The sequence below is a fragment of the Phascolarctos cinereus genome, unplaced genomic scaffold, assembly GCF_003287225.1.
Source record: "Phascolarctos cinereus isolate Bilbo 61053 unplaced genomic scaffold, phaCin_HiC Scaffold_4;HRSCAF=312, whole genome shotgun sequence".
NCBI classification, from domain to species: Eukaryota; Metazoa; Chordata; class Mammalia; order Diprotodontia; family Phascolarctidae; genus Phascolarctos; species Phascolarctos cinereus.
In genome coordinates, this window is record NW_027555847.1 from 280,998,750 (window position 1) to 281,019,333 (window position 20,584).

The window sequence follows — 20,584 nt, forward strand, 5'->3', positions numbered from 1 at the left end:
CATACATGTGCAGTTATGCAAAACACTTCCATAATAGACATTTTGAAAAACTAACTCTATTTCCCTTAATCCTATTCCCCCCCCTTTTATTCTATTCTTTCTTTTGACTCTGTCTCTCCTCAGAAGTATTTGCTTCTGATTACCCCTTTCCCAATCTGCCCTCCTCTCTATCATCCCCTGCTCTCTTGTCCCCTTCCCCCTATTTTCCTGTAGGGTAAGAGAGATTTCCATACCCAATTGAATGTGTATGTTAGTTCCTCCTTAAGCGAAATCCTATGAGAATAAGATTCACTCATTTCCTCTCACATTCCATGTTTCCCCTCCACTGTAAGAGCCTTTTCTTTTCTGTTTTTTTTTGTGAGATAATTTACCCCATTCTACCTCTCCCTTTCTTCTTCTCCTGTAATCCTCTCTCATCCCTTAATTTTATTCTCCAGATATGACCCCTTCATCTTCAACTCATCCTGTGCTCTCTGTCTGTCTGTCTGTCTGTCTGTCTATCTATCTATCTATGTATCTACATATATATATATATAACTTTTCCCCCCCTATAATACTGACAAAGGTCTCATGAGTTATAAATATCATCTTTCCATGCAGGAATGTAAACAGTTCAACCTTAATAAGTCTCTTATGATTTCTCTTTCCTGTTTACCTCTTCATGTTCCACTTGAGTCTGTATTTGAAAGTCAAATTTTCTATTCAGCTCTGGTCTTTTCATCAAGAATGCTTGAAAGTCCTCTATTTCACTGAATGACCATTTTTTCCCCTGAAGGATTATACTCAGTTTTGCTGGGTAGGTGATTCTTGGTTGTAATCCTATCTCCTTTGCCCTCCGGAATATTATATTCCATGCCCTGTGGTCCTTTAATGTAGAAGCTGCTAAATCTTGTGTTATCCTGATTGTGTTTCCACAATACTTGAATTGTTTCTTTCTGGCAGCTTGTAATATTTTCTCCTTGACCTGGGAACTCTGGAATTTGGCTACAATATTCCTAGGAGTTTTCCTTTGGGGATCTCTTTCAGGAGGAGATCTGTGGATTCTTTCAATTTCTATTTTGCCCTCTGGTTCTAAAATATCAGGGCAGTTTTCCTTGATAATTTCTTGAAAGATGATGTCTAGGCTCTTTTTTTGATCATGGCTTTCAGATAGTCCAATAATTTTTAAATTCTCTCTCCTGGATCTATTTTCCAGGTCAGTTGTTTTTCCAATGAGATATTTCACATTGTTTTCTAATTTTTCATTCTTTTGGATTTGTTTTACAGTGTCTGATTTCTCATAAAGTCACTAGTCTTCCAATTGCTCTATTCTAATTTTTAAGGAAGTATTTTCTTCAGTAATCTTTTGGACTTCCTTTTCCATTTGGCCAATTTTGCTTTTTAGGGCATTCTTCTCCTCATTGGCTTTTTGGACCTCTTTTGCCATTTGGGTTAGGCTATTTTTTAAGGTGTTATTTTCTTCAGTATTTTTTTGGGTCTCCTTTAGCAAGCTGTTGACTTGTTTTTCATGATTTTCTTGCATCACTCTCATTTCTCTTCCCAGTTTTTCCTCTACTTTCTTACTTGCTTCTCAAAATCCTTTTGAGCTCTTCCAAGGCCTGGGACAGATTCATATTTTTCTTGGAGGCTTTGGATGTAGGAGCTTTGACTTTGTTGTCTTCTTCTGGTTGTATGTTTTGATCTTCTTTGTCACCAAAGTAAGATAATATAGTCTGACTCTTTTTGCGCTGCTTGCTCATGATCCCAGCCAATTACTTGAGTTTTAAACTCTTTGTTAAGGTAAGACTCTGCTTCCAATGTGGAGAATGTACTGTCCCAAGCTTCAGGGGGTTTGTATAGCTGTTTTCAGAGATACTTGTAGGAACCTGTAAATTTTCAGTTCTTGCAAGGTGGTATGATAAGGGGTGAGGTGTTTACTCCTTTCCTGGCATGTTCTGTGGTCTTAGTGACCACAAGCACTCCTTTCTGTCCTGGAATTTTGAGGAAGGTTCTCTCTCCACAGCCACTATGAGCTCCACCATGCCAGTGCTCCTTCTCACCCCAGGACCACCGCCTAGAACTGTGACCCAGATCCAAGCACAGGCAAAGCAAGAGATTCCTGCCTCAGCACTGGCAAAGAGATCCCTGCAATCCTCCTCTGATCAGCCACTCGATTCCCGTCAGGCTGTGGTCCAGAAGTTCAGGACACAGCCACGGCCCCGTACCTGCACTCTGAACTCTATGCTCTGGAACTGGCTCTGAGACCGAGTTCCTCTCTCACAGCAGAAACAGACTTTTCTCACTGACATTCTAAGTTGTCTTTGGAGCACATGGGTTGAGAAGTCTGGAAACCACCACAGCTGCCTGCGATTCAGTCCTCTGAGGCCTGCTCCAGGTTGGCTGTGGCCTGTGCCCCCACGACGCACTATGTTCCTCTCCCTACCTTGCGCGATACACCTTTCTGATCAATCATCCAGACTGTCTTAGGCTGGAAACTTGCTTCACTCTGTCTTTTTGCGTGTTCTGCTGCTTCAGAATTTGTTTAGAACCAGTTTTTATAGGTATTTGGAGGGCTTTGGGGGAGAGCTTAAGCAAGTCACTGCTTTCACTCTGCCATCTTGGCTCCACCTCCAGTTGTTCCTCTAAGCCTAATTTCTACCGGACTGTTTTCCAGTTTTCCCAGCAGTTTTTATCAAATAGAGATGTTTTTTTTTCCAAGGTAAGTTATGTTTTCCACTTTATCACACATTGGGTCATTGAATTCTATTGATCTGAATTGTCCTTGTGTAATCTGTTCCATTGATCTATCTCTCCTTTTTTAATACTGAATTATTTTTATGACTTCTGCTTTATAGTATAGTTTGAGGTTAAGTAGTACTTTTTCATCCTTATCTCTTTCATCATTTCCATGGATATTTTAGATCTTTTGTTTTTCCAAATGAATTTTGTTATTATCAAGTTTTTTAAAGTATCCTCTTGGTTATTTGATTGCCATAGCATTGAAAGTGTAAATTAATTTTGGTAATAGTCATTTTTATTATATTGACATGGCCTAGCCATGGGCACTGAATATTCCTCCAGCTATTTAGATTGTTTAGATTGTTATTTAATTCTTTAAGGTACTGGCTTTGTAATTGAATCTATACGAGTCTTTTGTGTGCTTTTAATGGTTGATCTCCAGGTATTAATTTTTTAGTTATTTGGAATGTGATTTTCCTTTCTGTTATTGCTTTTTGTATTTTGTTACTATGTAGAAATGCTGTTAATTTTTTGGGATTTATTTTGTTGCTTGCATCTTTACTAAAGCTATTAATTGTTTCAATAGTTTCTTTGTTGATTCCCTGGGATTTGCCAAGTAAATCATCATATCGTTATCTCAAACAGGTATAATTTTATCTCCTCTTTACCTATCTTTACTCCTTTAATTCTTTTCTCTTGTCTTCCTGCTATTGGTAACATTACCAATACTATACCAAAAAATAGTGGGGAGAGAAGGCATCCTTGTTCACTCTTGTATGTGTTAGGAAAGGCTCTAGTATATCCCTGTTCCACATGATGCTTGCTCTTGTTTTAGATAGATGCTTTTTATGATATTAATATCTATACCTATACTTTTTATGGTTTTTACTTTGTCAAAGGCCTTTTCTGTATCTGTTCAGAGGATCACAAGACTTGGGATGTTTGAGGTTTTGATAAGATTAATTATGTTGGTCATTTCCTTAAGATTGAATCATCTTTATATCCATGCTGTAAATCCTTCTTTATAATAATGAATGGTTTCTTGTATAAATTGCTATAATGTTTTTGATTGGTTTTGTATGAAACTTTTGTGTCAGTATTGATTAATGATATTGACCTATATTTTTCTTCTGTATTTAATATTTTCCTGGTTTAATTGTAAGGACTATATTTATTTCATAAAAGAATTTTGTTAGGGTTCTTTCTCTCTTTGAGAGTAAGTCATGAAACATAGGTATTAACTGTTCTTTAAAACTCGGAAAAACTTCTTCCATGAATCCATCAGACCTAAGGGGTTTTTTTTTTTGGGTGGGGGGAGGGTTGTAGTCTTTTTAAAGCAAGATCTATTTCATTTCCTGAAATTAGGTTATTTATGATCTATATGGTCTGCTGATAGTTTGAGTAGTTCATATTCCTATGCTTCTTTCATGTTCTCAGTTTCTCAGTTTTGTTTGTAAAAAAAAATTAGCATAATATGCTCTGATTATTCTCTTTATTTCTTCTAGTGTTGCTGTGATTTTACATTGCTCATTTAAGGCTTGGTCTTTGAGAAAGAAATGTAACCAGTAAACCTCAGGTTAACTAGGTAGCTTTTGGCCATCAAAATTTACTTTCCTTTGGGCAGAACACCCTCAGGTAAGGGGAGAGGAGAGGAGGAGTTGAGTTGCCCAACTGGAACTGGCCAACTGGGTCCCCATTCAGCCAGCCTGGACTACTCACAGATTGTAGTTTGTCCTTCGTTCTTGAAGAGGACCATGATATCAGGGAGTGAAATTAACTTTGAGTAAGGGAAGGGTGTGCAAAGTCACCAGCCTCCCTTTGTCCTCCAGAGCCATCTGGGTCCAGTGGCCAGATATTGATCAGGACGACTAGAGATGGCCCAGGATGCAGTGGGAGACTTTGGCCCTTTTAAGCTAAGATCTGTTCAGGTTCTCACTTTGAGTGAGGCAGTACCCATTCAGCAATTGGTTGTTATCCTTTGTTCTGGAAGAGGACCAAAATGACATCACTCTGCTAGAGTCAAGTTTTATTGTGTACTGCTGTGACTGATCAGACCAATATGAGCTTGGAATGTTCTACCACAGATTGGGCACAAATAGTCCTTGTGAACATTTGGGGTAGATTCTCTAAATTTGCACATCTTACACTTCTTCTGTGCTATTTCAATTATGCTTTGCTCATTGAGCCCAGCACCTTCTCTGATTCTGAGTGGTCCTGTGCCAATGTCTCCCATGTGGCACAATCAGCTCCAAAGTTCTTAAGAAAGACCTTAAGAGTGTCCTTATATCGCTTCTTTTGACCACCACGTGAATGTTTGCTCTGTGTGAATTCTACATAAAATAATCTTTATGGCAAGTGTTAAGTTTTGCATTCAAACAATGTGCCCAGCCCATTGGAGTTGTGCTGTCTGAAACAGAGTTTTGAATGCTTGGCAGTTTAGTTCAAGAAAGGACCTCAGTGACCTGTACCTTATCCTGCCGGGTGATCTTCAGAATCTTCGTAAGACAATTCAGATGGAAGTAATTCAGTTTCCTTGGCATGGCACTGGTATACTCTCCAGGTTTCATGGGCATACAACAACGAGGTCTGTAGACTTTGAGTTTGGTAGTCAGTCTAATACTTCTCTCCCATACTTTCCTTCAGAGCCTCCCAAACACTGAGCTAGCTCTGGCAATGCATGCATCAAGCTCATTATCACTGTGTATATGCCTTGAAAGTACACTGCCAAGGTAAGTGAACTTATCCACAGCATCCAAAACTTCTCCGTTTGCTGTAACTGATGGTTCCATATATGGATGGTGTGGTGGTGGCTGATGGAGCACCCATGTTTTCTTGGTGTTAAATTAGAACACCAAAAATTAGAACAAGCAGCAGAGAATCGATCCATACTTTGTTGCATCACAGCTTCAGAGGCTGCATTGAGTAAACAATCATCTGCAAACAGAAAATCATGCACCAGCATTCCCTCCACTTTGGTCTTGGCTTGTAGCCTTTTCATGTTGAAGAATCTGCAACTTGAAAAAGCCATTCAGGAATAGGCTTCTTTAAGAAGTGAGTCAAGGGATGACCCTTTTAATTAAAAAAGCAAACAAACCAAAAAACCCAATAATAATCAAACTGGGAGGGGAAGACCCTCAGGGTTTCTGGCCAAAAGAGAAACAGTTACTATTTACATTCACTCTGAGCCTAGAGACCCCAAAAAATAATCATTAAGTGGTGCTTGGGCAGGGACCTGTTGGCCAATCCATGAGATCCAGAGTGAATTCACTTTTTCTTTTGGCTAGCAGCCCTGAGGGTCTTCCCTCCCAGTTTTATTTTTATTATTATTATTATTATTATTATTATTATTATTATTATTAGGACCATCCCTTGACTAAGAGGCCTATTCACTGAATGGACGTTGCCTCACTCGAAGTGTGAACCTGGAAAGACCTTAGCTTAAAAGGGCCAAGGTCTCTCACTGCATCCTGGGCTATCTTCAGTCATCCTGATCAGTATTTGGCCACTGGACTTAAATGGCACTGGAGGAGAAAGTGAGACTGGTGACTTTGCACAGCCCTCCCTCACTCAAATCAAAGTCACTTGCAAGTCGTGTCATCATCTCCCTAATGTCATGGTCCTCTTTGAGAATGAAGGACAAATGACAACCACACACAACAGCCTTGCTCATTTGATATTTTATTGATTTTTTTTTTGCCCTCTTCTTTTTAAAAAGCAGATTAACTAAAGGTTTAACAAGTTTATTATACTTTTCAAAGAACCAGCATTTAGTTTTATCCTTGCTATATTTCTCTGTTGTTTATTTCCAGTTTATTTAGCATTTCCTCCCACTCCACCATATTTGCTCAAGTTGGTTTTTCTAAAAAGTAGATCTGACCAGGTCAGACCAGCCCCCTGCTCAGTGAGCTTCAATGGATCCCCATGATTAAATATAAACTATGTTTGGCAGTCAGACTCTTCACAAATGGGCTCCTTCTTACTTTTCCAGTTTCCTCATACCTTATTTTATTCTATGCACTCTTCATTCCAGCAACACTGGCCTACTTGCAGTTACTCAAAAATAACACTTCATATCCTTTTTTCCTCATGACCACCTTCAAATTCTAGTACTCACAGTTGCTAATTCCTTTTCCTCTCCAATATTGTGGTTGTTCAGTCTTTCAGTCACGTCCTACTCTTCGTTACCCCATGGAGCATAGCATGCCAGGCCCTTCTATCCTCCACTGTCTTTCAAAGTCTTTTCCAGTGATTCCTGTCTTCTCATTATGTGGCCAAACTATTTCAGCTTCAGCTTCAGTATTTTACCTTCCTGTGAATATTCTGAATTAATTTTTTAAAAACATTGACTAATTACATCTCCTTACTGTTCAAGAGACTTTCAAAAGTCTTCTCCAGAACCATAATTAAAACTCATTGATTCTGTAGCACTCAGCTTTCCTTGCAATCCATCTCTCATAGCCATAAGTTACTACTGGAAAAACCATAGCTTTGAATATATGGACCTTTGTTGGCAAAGTGATTTCTCTGTTTTTTAATATACTGTTCAGATTTGCCATACTTTCCCTTCCAAGGAGCAAGCATCTTTTAATGTCATGGCTGCAGTTGCCATCTATGATGATCTTTGAGTCCAAGATTATAAAATCTGATACCATTTCCATTTCTTCCCCCCTCTATTTTCCAGGAAGTAATGGGACCAGTTCCATCTATCCATCTACTGTCTGTATCACACACACAAACACACACACACACACACACACACACACACACACACACTGAAACCCACACTCTCACTCACACATATGCATGCACATATATACAATTATGTGTATATGAATATGTGTTTACATATATATTTGTTTACCTGTTATCTTACATTAGAAGATAAGTTCCTTGAATACAGAGTTACGAGGATGTTTTCAGTAGGTCCACTTCATAATACAATTCATCTACAAAAGCAGTTATTTTTTTCCACCTGAGCAATAAATAGTCCACAGATAATTAAATATAAAAGAAAAATAGCAGATTAGTGAATATATCTATCTGAACGCCATTAAGAAAGATGAGAAGACTGAAATGGTGATGATGATGATGATGATGACATTAACAATAATTAACATAAGATTTGCAGAGTACTTTGTGTGTATTATCTGAATTTTAACCAGCCATAGAGCATCAAGGAATTCAGTCTTTTTTCTCTGTTTTTCTATTAATGTTAATAGTACAGTAATTATAATTTTAAAGACCCCAATGATAAAAAAAAAGTTGACATAACTTTTAGAATACTGGAATAAACGATGAGGGGATATATGTAGAATACATGGGTAGTTCACTGTTGTTCTACTTACATTAAACATATCAGTTGAAATATTGATTAAAGTAAAAGGATAATAATAAAAGCGAAATAATAATAGTCTTTTCTACAATTTAATAGCATTATGGCCTTGTGCTTCAAAAAATAATTCATTAATTCTTCATATAGCAATCAAAATATCACTTTAAACTAAAGACTTGATTTGTACTATGGTCATAAAGATTCATTATAGTGATCCTTTTTTGTTACTGAAGTGTGTATTTAGTGATTCCTAAAGCTAGGATAAATAACAAGCTGGAAATAAACACAAATTTATAGTGTGACATTTTAAAGCACTTTCATTGGAAAGTGATTCTCTGGCTTTAGTTTCTACATTTTTTAATATTGCTATTTTAGGAAAACAAAGAATAAGAGAAGTTCAGAATGTAACATCATACACTTCAGTCAGTCCAAATAATTTTTTTCCCAATAGTGTAAAAACTCTTATTTGTCATTGGGTAGTTAAAAAATGAGAACATTAGTTTTCATGGGGAAAACTTTTTTCTTTTCAGAAGGCTCTCTGGAAGAAAGCTAAGGAAGAAAGACTGTCAAGTATCATCAGATTATGCTCGTTTTTTTTCCCCAACAGTCACTGTGTCTCAGGAACAGGATTTAACAAAGGCCAGTATCTATCAATGGCTACAGAGGTAGATGAAGAAAATACTTTGTCTCCTCAAGCAGGCAAAATAAACAGCTTCCCTAAGAAAGAAAGCAGACAAAAAGGAAATATTAATGAAACTAAACCAGCTGTGGTAAGTAAATTTACTACTTAGAATTTCACTTTACTTAGTCTCAAGATTTCATCTATTTGAGAAAATGACACTAATAAATATTTGTGTTTTATCATCTTCGGTGGAGCTCAATATACTGTAAACTGTCATATTTGAAGCCATAGATAGGTAAATTACAGTACTAAATAAAATTGAAGTGCTAAATAAAAATTCAAGGGCCAAAGGGCAAAAGTATGAAAATTATTGTTTTAAGATTAGCCATTGGAGTGTTTGAATATTAAAAATGGTGCTAAAAGGGATCGTAAATTTCCTTCTAAATTAATGAAGCTGCTTTTATTGACTGAACCTGGAACTCTTGAGTGCTAGAACTTTTTTTTTTTGGCCCAAACTTGTGATTTAATTAGTTTGGGTAATTACCAGTATGGAAACTTCCTTCACTAAATCAAATTGGCAACTCTGACTTGTAGTCTAGAGTTCCCTGGAGATAAAACTCTCTATTTACTTGGAAAAATGTGAATTTTAAAACATACATGTTCTCTTCCATCAAGAAGCTTGTAGTCTTGTACTAAGCATGGTATTATAAAATTAGAAGAAATTTTGGATTGGGAGATTCAAGTTGTTGAGCCCAGTTTCTTGCCTGTTTCATGGTATTACATAGATATCTCTTGGGAAAACTAGAATTAACAGCTCATGAACAGGATATAAAGAAGTCATCAAGTCATCTTAAGCATTTGTAATTCACTATTCATTTGTGATTCACTATTCATAAAAGTATGGCACACAATAGTCCCTCCAGCTATTTTTGACCATATAGTTCTCAATACACCTGAAAACACCATTAGTAATTAAATGAAAGAATGAATGAAAAAGCATTTCGTAAGCATTTACTATGTATCAAGCACTGTTCAAATAGGAAAGGTGAAACAATCCCTGCTTTCAAATCCAAAACAAAAGAGAGTTCCAAAGACAGTACAAAAGAGAGATCTGTAGAACAAGCTGAAATACGTTAATTGAATCATTAATTCTGAAAGATTGGTCACTAAACCAAGAAGAGCCACCCACTCAGGGGATTTTAAAGGGAGTGGACCAACCTTTAGACCTTTCTAACTTTCAGTTAAATGGACCAGAACCCTTCCATCAGGGGTATTTTGATGCACCCATTCTGAGTTACTTATTAGTCTATAAATAGGAAAAACTGTCTTGTCAGATGAGAGAGAGAGAATGACACCAAAAAAGAGTGAGACCTATCTTCTTCCTTTGAAACAAACACCCATGAAGTTTCTCTCGATGTCACATCTCTCATTACAAATCCTTTTATTAGAAGAAAATTCTGAAGTAGATTTTGTGATGTTTTCCCGTAGCAGTAATAGCCAGCGCTAATGTAACAATACAAATCCTGCTCCTGGCCCCTGGAGCTGGGATGCTCACCTTTGCTTTTTATTAAGAAGCTCCTCTCAGCACTGGACCCAAGGACGTAGATGGGGTTCAGTCTCGGAGAGGTAGGGCTTTTTTCTCCTACACTCTGTAGCTGAGAGCTCTTCACCCTGGAGTCCCATGAACAATCACATTAAAAAACTTAGGTGTGGCTGATGTATGGGGCTGTCTCAAAAGGAAGGACAAAGATATTTTATGTGTTTCTTTTGGGGGGCAAGACATTTGCTTTCTACACATTTCCTAAGGGTATTGACCAAAAGAAAAAAAAAATCTCCTTAAATAGCAGCAGTAACTTATAACTATTAAAATATGAGACATTCGGTGAGATTGCTTTGTTAGAATTTTACTTTTTCTACACTCTCTGCAATATCTGACCAATTCACACAAGGTCCATATCTTCAGACAAGCCAGGCAAAGGCTGGGAGCTTTTCCTTCTGTCTGTGGTCATCTTCTCTGAGAAGGGTATAGTTAGAGAACACTCCTAGCTTCCGGTAAGCTATAACTGAAGAATACAAGAACTTTCCTGATCCCTTAAACCTATAAGGCTACCTCTAAACCTGAAAATATCTTAGTATCACGATTCAGTCACCTCTGCTTAGGAAAGAACACATCAGACGAGGCAGCTAAGACTTTCAGATCTAGTTTCTGGCTCACCTCACTTGGTGTGTGTTCTGGCTATCATCTAGGAACCTTTCTGCAAGGATTGGAGTATATACTAAAAATTTTCTGTCTCATGGATCAAAGAATCCAGCCCTTTCCCCTCCACCCCCCAGAGACAAGGAGAAAGAGAGTTTTAATGGGCAGGGTCACTCCCTTTAATATGAACTGAGTACTCAGTTTTTCCTTTTTTTAGGACAAATACTCCGAAGTGGCCTTTTCTCTTTGCTGTGTCCACCAAGGAACCAATCAAGGTTTGTTGTATTATCCTTACAAAAAAAAATTATCTTTTAGCACTGAGCCAGCATACCTCGCCCACAGAAAAGGATGAGAACAAATGTGTCACTAGAAGGAGACCAGTTCCAGTCATTCTCCATTGAGTACACTCTACCTAGAACTAATGGGAAGTAAAAAGGGTGGTTCCTCTGATTACACTCATTACACCTGAATGAACAATGTTCAAGCTTGGCCTTCACCTCACCAGCTAAAGAATAAACATAATAAAAACAATAATAGAAGTAGAGAGAATTGCAGAAGAGTCGGGGTGCCTCAGTGAGAAGGAGCACTATATTAATTTTAGACTCATGAAAGCTCACAGTTTTTAGTGATGAAAAAAATCTCTTAAAAACAATAATATGCAGCATTGTCCCTCTTAGAGTTAAGATTTTACTTTTAAAAGACCCATTCAGAACATTATAGCTGTTCCTGTTTTGCAGTACAGCTTTATCATATCTTCTGTTGTTGTCCCTGAACTATATTCTGTATATCTGCAGAATGACACAGATTTTTTACCATTGGATGCTACACTTAGGAGCTCTGGAGACTATTAGAAATGTAGTATTTATGATCATCCATAAACCAAGCCCTCTAAGTAGTCCTAAGAATAAAATTAGAATTCTAGACTATCCAGAAACAGTAGATCTATTTAGTCTCCATCAAGGAGACCTTTTACTAAATAAGTATACTTTTTTCATTGTGAGCAGATTATATCATAATCTACAATTACCTATTGAAGTCATAAAGATTTATGAAATTTATAGAAAACTACCTTCTCCCAGCTGACAAGGATTCCTTCAAAAACCAGGAGTAAGAAGGTTTGATTGATTAAACTGATGTTGCAGTCAGAGTCCCTGTTTCTCTTGATCTTAATGGTTTATAGCCCTTATTCCTGAAGATTGTTATCTCCTCCTTTTTTCAGGTTGAAAAGATGGGCTTAGAAAGTATAAATGTGGACACCCCAATAAAAATGAAATTCAATCTGTCCAGCCTTGGCAGTAAGTTAACATATTCTAGAATTCATGCCTGCCATTGAGTCACTCAACAACCACATTCAATACATCATCTCACAGGGAAAGGACAGTGGCATCTTCCGAATCGACCAACAGGATGGGCTAAGCTACTTGCACATGGCCAAAAAAAAATCTGTGCCTGGAACTTACACACTGGAAATCACTAGCATTCCTCTGATTAAGCAGAAAGAACTTGAGAAACTGGGAGATAGTAATGAGGACAACTGCCTCCTAGGGGAGCTTGGTGAAACTCTCAAAATGAGACTTCATATTCAACTCTACTGACCCCTTTATAGACTTGGTTCAGTTTTCAAATCACTGAATAATCACTAAATAGTTCACCTATTTAATCCACTTGAGCATACCTAGACTTTGAAAACAATAAGGAGCCTTGACTTTTTTTTTTAAGAGAGAAAAAAAAAGACCTTCATTACTCTTTCCCTCCTTTCCCACTCACCCCTGTCCCCAAATGTACTTTAAACTCTGCTGTGGCCAAAGATTTGGGTACAAAGGAACCGTGGTTACTTTGTTGTTGTTTTTTTTATATATATAACTTCACTTTAAAATGCATTAAAAAAAAACAACCTAAATGTTCAAGAGGTCAGCATATGACATTAAATGCACAAAAATGTGAGCTTTTTTTTTTCCTTGTTAACAGTCTGTAACAAGTTAGGTATTTTGCTATAGTTCATAATTTTTAAAATATAGATATTTATTTTAATGCAATAATATATGGAGAAATGAACAAACTAAACAAGAAGGGAGACTCGTTTGTTTTTCTTTAGATTTATAAATTTGAACTATTTCATTTTAGAGGTGATTTTTTAAAAGATCCAGTAGATTCAAGAGATGTATCTTTTTTCCCCCTAGTTATCCATTCTGTCTCAAACAGAGTCTTGCAGAGCTGAATGAAAATTATAATTTTTTTATATGAGAATTACATAAGACTCTGCAAAGGAGGATCTAAATCAGAATAGCTCACTGTGTTTGTGTTCTGTATCACCAGACACATTAATAGAAGATGAAGCACAACCCCTGTAGCAAAATACTTTGACTACCTATAATACCATTAGCATTGCAGACCAAATTGTACTATTTCCTTCTTATAACCTCAAGGAACTACATATGCTATCCATAACACCTCATTCTTAAAAAGGGTGCTCTACATATTCGTGTTACTGTAGGCAGCTGAAATGTCATTCTTTTGAAAGAAACTCCTGAAGTTTCCCAGGGTTTGGTGCTGGCTTAGATTAATGGTGCATTTACTATGATCAGGCTATTTCAGGATTGCCGTGTGTGCAAACTAATCATGCAGTGCAGCCAAGGAAATGTGTATTTTTTGAATTTTTTTTAGAATTTCCATTAATGCTGTAGTTATACACTGTATGCTTCATTCTGTCACAGTCTATTGTGTATGAAAAGTGCTTGTACAATTAATTGATGTTTAGTTTGCTTTAGTCTTTTTTTAAGCTATATTATGTACCACCAGTGCTTTTTTGGCAGGTATTATCTATATAAGGACACACAACCAAACCTCATATGTAAAACAGCCAAAGCACATACATACTCCAGGTTTGCTTCAATCTTGTACGTGTGCTAACCAAACATTAGTAACCAGTTATATCCAGTGTTTTATTTTTTTGTTTTGTTTTGTGGGAAAAGAAATATTATAAATTTGTAATCAAGTGTTTGTGAGGAAAGATTTTTGGTTTTTGCTTTTGTTTGTTTTTATAGATCTGTATCGAATATGAAAACACTTTTCTTGCATTAAAAGCTTGTTTTGGGATAGATTTTCTAGAATTACCTGTATTTTAAAAGTATGGAGTCCTTGTTATGCAGAGATGCTCTCACAAGGGACACTTGGCATTTGTAATTTGTAAAATATATAATTTACTCTCACATAGATTCATCTTCAATGGAGCATTATCATCAAGATGCACCTTCCAACCAGGAAGCAGCTATTATGTGTAGTAGATAGAGTACTGGGCTTAAAGTTTTAAAAATCTAGGCTAAAATCCTCCCTCTGACACCTATTGGCTATGTGATCCTGGGCAAGTAACAACTTTTCAGTTCTCTTAGGCAACTCTCTTAAGACTCTAAGTTTCAAAATTGGTAGGGGAAGTTTCTGTATCAGAAATTTCTTTTGTCAATGAAATCATATTTTAAATCCGTTTAAAAAAGTTCAGAGGTAGAAATTTCTCAGAAGCTTGATATTTACTTAAATATGTATTTTTGCAACAATTTTAAACTTTATAAAATTTGACTGAAGCACTATCATGTACTTTAATATTCATCATGTTAAAATTATATCATAAGATCATAGATTTAGAGCTGTCAAGGACTTTAGAAGCCGCTGAGTTCAACCCTCTCATTTTACAGATGAGAAAACTGAGGCATTGCCTAGCGTCCCACAAGTTTTGAGAAAGGATGTAAAACAAAGGCTTCCTTCAAGTCTGTTTCCATATCTACTGTGCCATGTTGCCTCATCCATCAGTGAACTAGAGACAGAATACCTTTGGGGAAGCTTTTCTACTGTAGTCATCCCCAGAGAATCTTTAGGGCATTATTTAAGGATGGAAATTCCCCTCAAACTTGCTGTAATTTTTTAAAAAATCAATGATAATAGCTGAGAAACCCACAAGGCAAAATCCTGCCTATGCTAACAAGTTAGCAAATGTCTTCTATCCAGCAAAACAATTTTCCCCTCAATATAAAAAAGTATGTGTGCATACACATATAAAAAGTAATGTGTAATGTATATATATATATATATATATATATGTTTATATACACACAACATTATATAATATTTATGTATATATATATGTATTATATGCTAATATAGACAGTGTTTTATATAACATGATGTTTGGAGCTTTAAAAGTTACATGTTGAGTTTATACTTGTACATTAAGCTCGAGTTAGTGGAGATTCACAGTGTCATGTACAGCCCTCTCCTCTACAGTGTCTATGGAGATGCTCATTTTATTTAGAGTTTATTAAATTTGTAATAAAAATAAAATTTATTAATTTATGAGATGCATCTTACAGTTAAATGCAAACTTTAGGGAATCATATGCTTAAATTATGGGTCCAAGGAACTTGGAAAACAGGGAAATATTATGATTGATCTCTACCAATCTTTGCCAACTAGAAATTGGCTTCAGTGAGTAATTAAAGCATTTGCCTCTGGGTATACTCTCAAACTTGACTGTGTATTTAATTTCATCTGGCACTGTTGCATTTTGAATATTATAATATGGAATTATCTGAAGCCAAATTTATTTTAGCTCTGAAATTCTAACAAGTAAAAACTCCTACTAAGCTTCAGTCTTCTTTTGAAGAAGCCTGAGAATTCACAACACTGAGGAGAAAAGCTTTATATATCCCATATCACAATGAAAATTACCATTTTGAGCCATTCTTTTCAATAGAATTTGGCCTCTGTTCTGGAAGTAAGTAGTGCTACCAGATCTTATGGTCTCTAACATAGCCAGGATAAATTGATGTCTGATAAATTGATTGCTAATGATACTTTCCTTCCTGTTTTATCATTCCTGTGAACAGCTTCTAAGATGAAATCTGGTTTTACATGCGTTCAATCCAGTGATTAGTGTTCAATCCCTTTGGAGGTAGATTTTTTTTTTCTTTACCACTCAGATTGTTTATGTCTTTGTATTCCACTATTCAACTAAAGCAGTTAAAAAGCAGTTAAAATTTAGTTGGGTGAACACATATCAAGATTTCACTAAGGCATGGAAGCCAATTCTGTTTTTTTTTTCTGTATTGCCAGAATGATGTCCTAGTCTGCAGGTTCCTTGAGTCTGTAAAATCATGAGATGCCACAAATACTTGCCTACGAGGAACACTAGCCCAAGGAAATATTTGTATTCTTATTATATAGGTAGACATTCTAAAGATGGTTTAAAATGGTCACTGTTGGACTTTTGAGACCACGAAGATATCAACTTTCATTTTTCCTACATTCTGTGTTGTTTATTAAATAAAATCAATTTTTCTAGCTATCCACTGATGAAAGTCAATATGGCATTGGGTTTAAGAAACTTGGAAAAAATCTCACATGATCATCTTTGTTGATTCATTTTTCAAATTTACAATGACTTGATAAAAGTACAGTTGTGAGAGCTAAAGGAAACTTAGGACTCTAATCCAATCCACTCACTTTATAAGTAAAGAAATTGAGACATAAAGAGAAAATTACTTTCCTAAGACGACACAGGAGACAGAACCTAATTGTAATCTTCTGACTCCCTTCTTACAGATTGTCTAGTCAAGTACTTTCATTTTGTAGATGAAAGAACTTAGGCCCAGAGAATTTAAATGAATTGCTGGTTTGCCCAAGGTCACACAGTATTTGAATGAATCCATGTTTTATACCCAGTGCTCTTTCTGTTATGTTGCCTCCATTCTAGAGTCTGAGGGCTCAATACATGTTAACTAAAAAACACACTTATCTGGTGCCTAAGGTCGTGTAAGTCACCAGTGCTCTGGTGACTTGCTGACTAGAAATGTTAACAGATGGAGACCAGGGGTGGGAACCGCGGGGGGCTTTCCCAGAGAAGCTAAGTGCCATTGTGTCATGGCATATGTTAGGTTAAATTAAAATTTGTTAAATGTTAAGTCTCCTGCCTTTAGGATAAGAGGAGAAAACTATTCCATCTCATGAGGCCTGCTGCCTGTTCCTGCCTCTCTCAGGAAGAGGAGAAACATCATTCCACTGAACACCAGACAATCAACATCAAATACCTACTCACAGTCTGATGGGGGAGATCCCATGTAAACAACTCTGTGCAAACAAGCTAGCTACAGGATTAAAGGAAGATAACCGAGTGGAGGCACTAAAATTAAGAGGGGTTGGGAAAGGCTTCCTGTAAATGGTGGGATTTGGGCTGAAAAGTCAAAAGACAGAGATGAGGAGGGAGAGCATTCTGTGCACAGGGGCTAGCCAGTGAAAATACCCCAGAGTCAAGAGTAGTGCCTTGTTTGAGGAATGGTAAGGATGCCAGTATCACCTGATTTAAGAGTGGATGGGGGTGGGGGGGAGAGTGGAGTGTGAAATTACTGTAAGACTAGAATGGGATGGGGGAGGACCAGGTTATGGAGGGCTTTGAATGCCAAACAGAGAATTTCATACAGGATCCTGAGGGTGAAAGGGAGCCACCTGCGTAAAGAGTAGGGGGATAGGAGTTGTCATGTGGTCAGATTGATACTTTAGAAAAATCACTTTTGACAGCTAGGGGAGTGGGGAGAAGGACTGGGAGTGGAGAAACTGGAGGCAGGCAGATAAATCAGCAGGCTGTTATAGTCCAGTTGTGATGAGATGAGAACCTAAACTAGGGGTAGTGGCAGTAACCAACAAAAGAAGAGAACTTATACAAGAAATACTAAAAGCCTTGACAACAGATTAGATGTGGGGTGGAGGGAGGGAGAGAAATGAGAGGATGACCTCTAAGTCGTGAGTTTGGGGTGCTAAGAGAATGGTGGTGTCCTTGAAAGTAATAGGGAAGCTTGCAAGGGAGAAGGATTTGGGGGGGGAAATGAGTTCAGCTTTGAACATGCTAAATCTAAAATGTTTACAGGACATTCAGTTCAAGTGTCCAATAGGCTATTGGAGATGTGAAACTGGAGGTGAGCAGTGATATTAGGACTGGATAAGTAAATTGGAGAATTATTACCATGGAGTTGATAATTGTATCTGTGGGAGCTTATGAAATTACCAAGTGAAATAGTGTAGAGGGAGAAGAAGAGAAAAGGGCTTAGGAGAGAGACCTGTGGGATCCCAAGGTGTGATGTGATGAGGATCCAGCAAAGGAGACTGAAAAGGAGCAGCCAGATAGATAGGAGAAAAACTAGGAGAGAGTAGTATCCCAAAAACTCAAAGAGAACAGCAAGGATAAGGTGATCAAAAGTGTCAGTGGCTGCAGAGAGGATGAAGATTGAGAAAAGACCATTAGAATTGGTAATTAAGAGATCCCTGGAAACTTTGGAGAGAGTCGAATGATGAGGACAAAAATCAGATTGTTGAGAGTGAGAGGAAAGAAAATGGAAGCACGTATAGTAGACAGCCTCTCAAGAGTTTAGGGCCAAAAGGTAAAAGATGAACTGACAGAAGGGATGGGTGAAACAAGTGAAGGTTTGTTGAGGATGGGCAATTTTGTATGCAGAATAGAAGGATAAATTTCTTTCAGGGATGAGACAAAAAGGCTATTCTCTCAAGATTTGGGGCAAGGTGAGTAACTTCAATTACAACTTTTTTTTTTAGGTACTTCCTCTGTTCTGTTAATTTATTTTTAGTTTTCAACAATCACTTCCATGAGATTTTGAGTTCCAAATTTTCTCCCCATCTCATTCATTCCCCCACCCCAAGACAGCATGCATTCTTAATACCCCTTCTCCTAATCTGCCCTGCCTTCTATCTCCCCCCTCTTCTCTTATCCCCTTCCCCTTCTATTTTCTTGTAGGGCAGGATAGATTTCTATACCCCATTCCTTGTATATCGTATTTTCCAGTTGCATGTGAAAACAATTTTTAACATTTGTTTTTAAAATTTTGGGTTCCAAATTTTCTCCCTTCTTCCCTCTCCACCCACCCTTATTGAGATGGTAAACAACTAGACACAGGTTATACATGTGTAGTCATGCAAAACATTTCCATAGTAGTCATATGTCATGAAGAACTATATTTCCCTTCATCCTATCCTGACCCCTGTTTATTCTGTTCTCTCTTTTGACCCTGTCCCTCCGCAGAAGTGTTTGCTTCTGATTACCCCCTCCCCAATCTGCCCTCCCTTCTATCTCCCCCGCTCTCTTATCCTCTTCCTCCCTATTTTCCTGTAGGGTAAGATAGATTTCCATACCCAACTGAGTATGTATGTTATTCCCTCCTTAAGCCATATCTGATGGGAATAAGATTCACTCATTCCCTCTCACCTTCCCCATTTTTCCTCCACTGTAAAAGCCTTGTTTGTTTTATGTGAGATAATTTACCCCATTCTACCTCTCCCTTTCTCTTCGCAGTATATCCTCTCTTACCCCTTAATTTTATTCTCCAGATACCACCCCTTCATCTTCAACTAATCCTGTGCCCTCTATCTATATATCTATGTATATACATATATATAAGTTTTCCCCCTCCAACTACCCTAATACTGACAGTCTTGTGAGTTACAAATATTATCTTTCCATGTAGGAATATAGACAGTTCAACCTTAATAAATCCCTTATGATTTCTCTTTCCTGTTTGCCTCTTCATGCTTCTCTTGAGTCTTGTATTTGAAAGTAGAATTTTCTATTCAGCTCTGGTCTTTTCATCAAGAATGCTTGAAAGTAGGGGGCAGCTAGGTGGTGCAGTGGATAGAGCACCAGCCCTGGATTCAGGAGAACCTGAGTTCAAATCTGACCTCAGATACATAACACTAACTAGCTGTGTGACCCTGGGCAAGTCACTTAACCCCATTGCCTAACCAAAAAAAAAGAAAAAGGAAAACAAAAACCTAAACAAGAATGCTTGAAAGTCCCCTATTTCACTGCATGTCTGTTTTTTCCCCTGAAGGATTATACTCACTTTTGCTGGGTAGGTGATTCTTGGTTGTAATCCTGTCTCCTTTGACCTCCAGAATATTATATTCCAAGCCCTTAATGTAGAAGCTGCTAAATCTTGTGTTATCCTGATTGTGTTTCCACAGTACTTGAATTGTTCCTTTCTGGCAGCTTGTAATATTTTCTCCTTGACCTGGGAACTCTGGAATTTGGCTACACTATTCCTAGAAGTTTTCCTTTGGGGATCTCTTTCAGGAGGTGATTGGTGGATTCTGTCAATTGCTATTTTGCCCTCTGGTTCTTATATATCAGAGCAGTTTTCCTTGATAATATATATACATATATATATATATATATATATATATATATATATATATATATATGTATATATATATATACACACACATACATATATATAATTAATAATTTCTTGAAAGATGATGTCTAGGCTCTTTTTTTGATCATGGCTTTCAGATAGTCCAATAATTTTCAAATTATCTCTTCTGGATCTATTTTCCAGGTCACTTGTTTTTCCAATGAGATATTTCACATTGTCTTCTGTTTTTTTCATTCTCCTGGTTTTGTTTTATGATGTCTTGATTTCTCATAAAGTCACTAGCTTCCATTTGCTCCGTTCTAATTTTTCAGGTGAGCTTTTGGACTTCCTTTTCCATTTGGCCAATTCTGCTTTTGAAGGCATTCTTGTCCTCATTGGCTTTTTGGACCTTTTTTTGCCATTTGAGTTAGGCTATTTTTTAAGGTGTTACTTTCTTCATTATTTTTTGGATCTCCTTTAGCAAGCTGTCGACTTGTTTTTCATGATTTTCTTGCATCACTCTCATTTCT

The 20,584-nt window shown here is 37.1% G+C and overlaps 1 protein-coding gene across 1 annotated transcript in view; it reads left to right on the plus strand.

Moving 5' to 3' along the window:
- Positions 1-12,177, plus strand: part of LOC110195888 (fibrillin-2-like) — a 104,867-nt gene extending 92,690 nt beyond the window's left edge. The window contains 3 exon segments of the mRNA XM_078153096.1: positions 8,658-8,820; positions 11,087-11,144; positions 12,089-12,177. Coding sequence (XP_078009222.1) covers positions 8,658-8,820; positions 11,087-11,144; positions 12,089-12,093 — 226 coding nt within the window. The 3' untranslated portion in view covers positions 12,094-12,177.
- Positions 12,178-20,584: the final 8,407 nt, after the last annotated feature.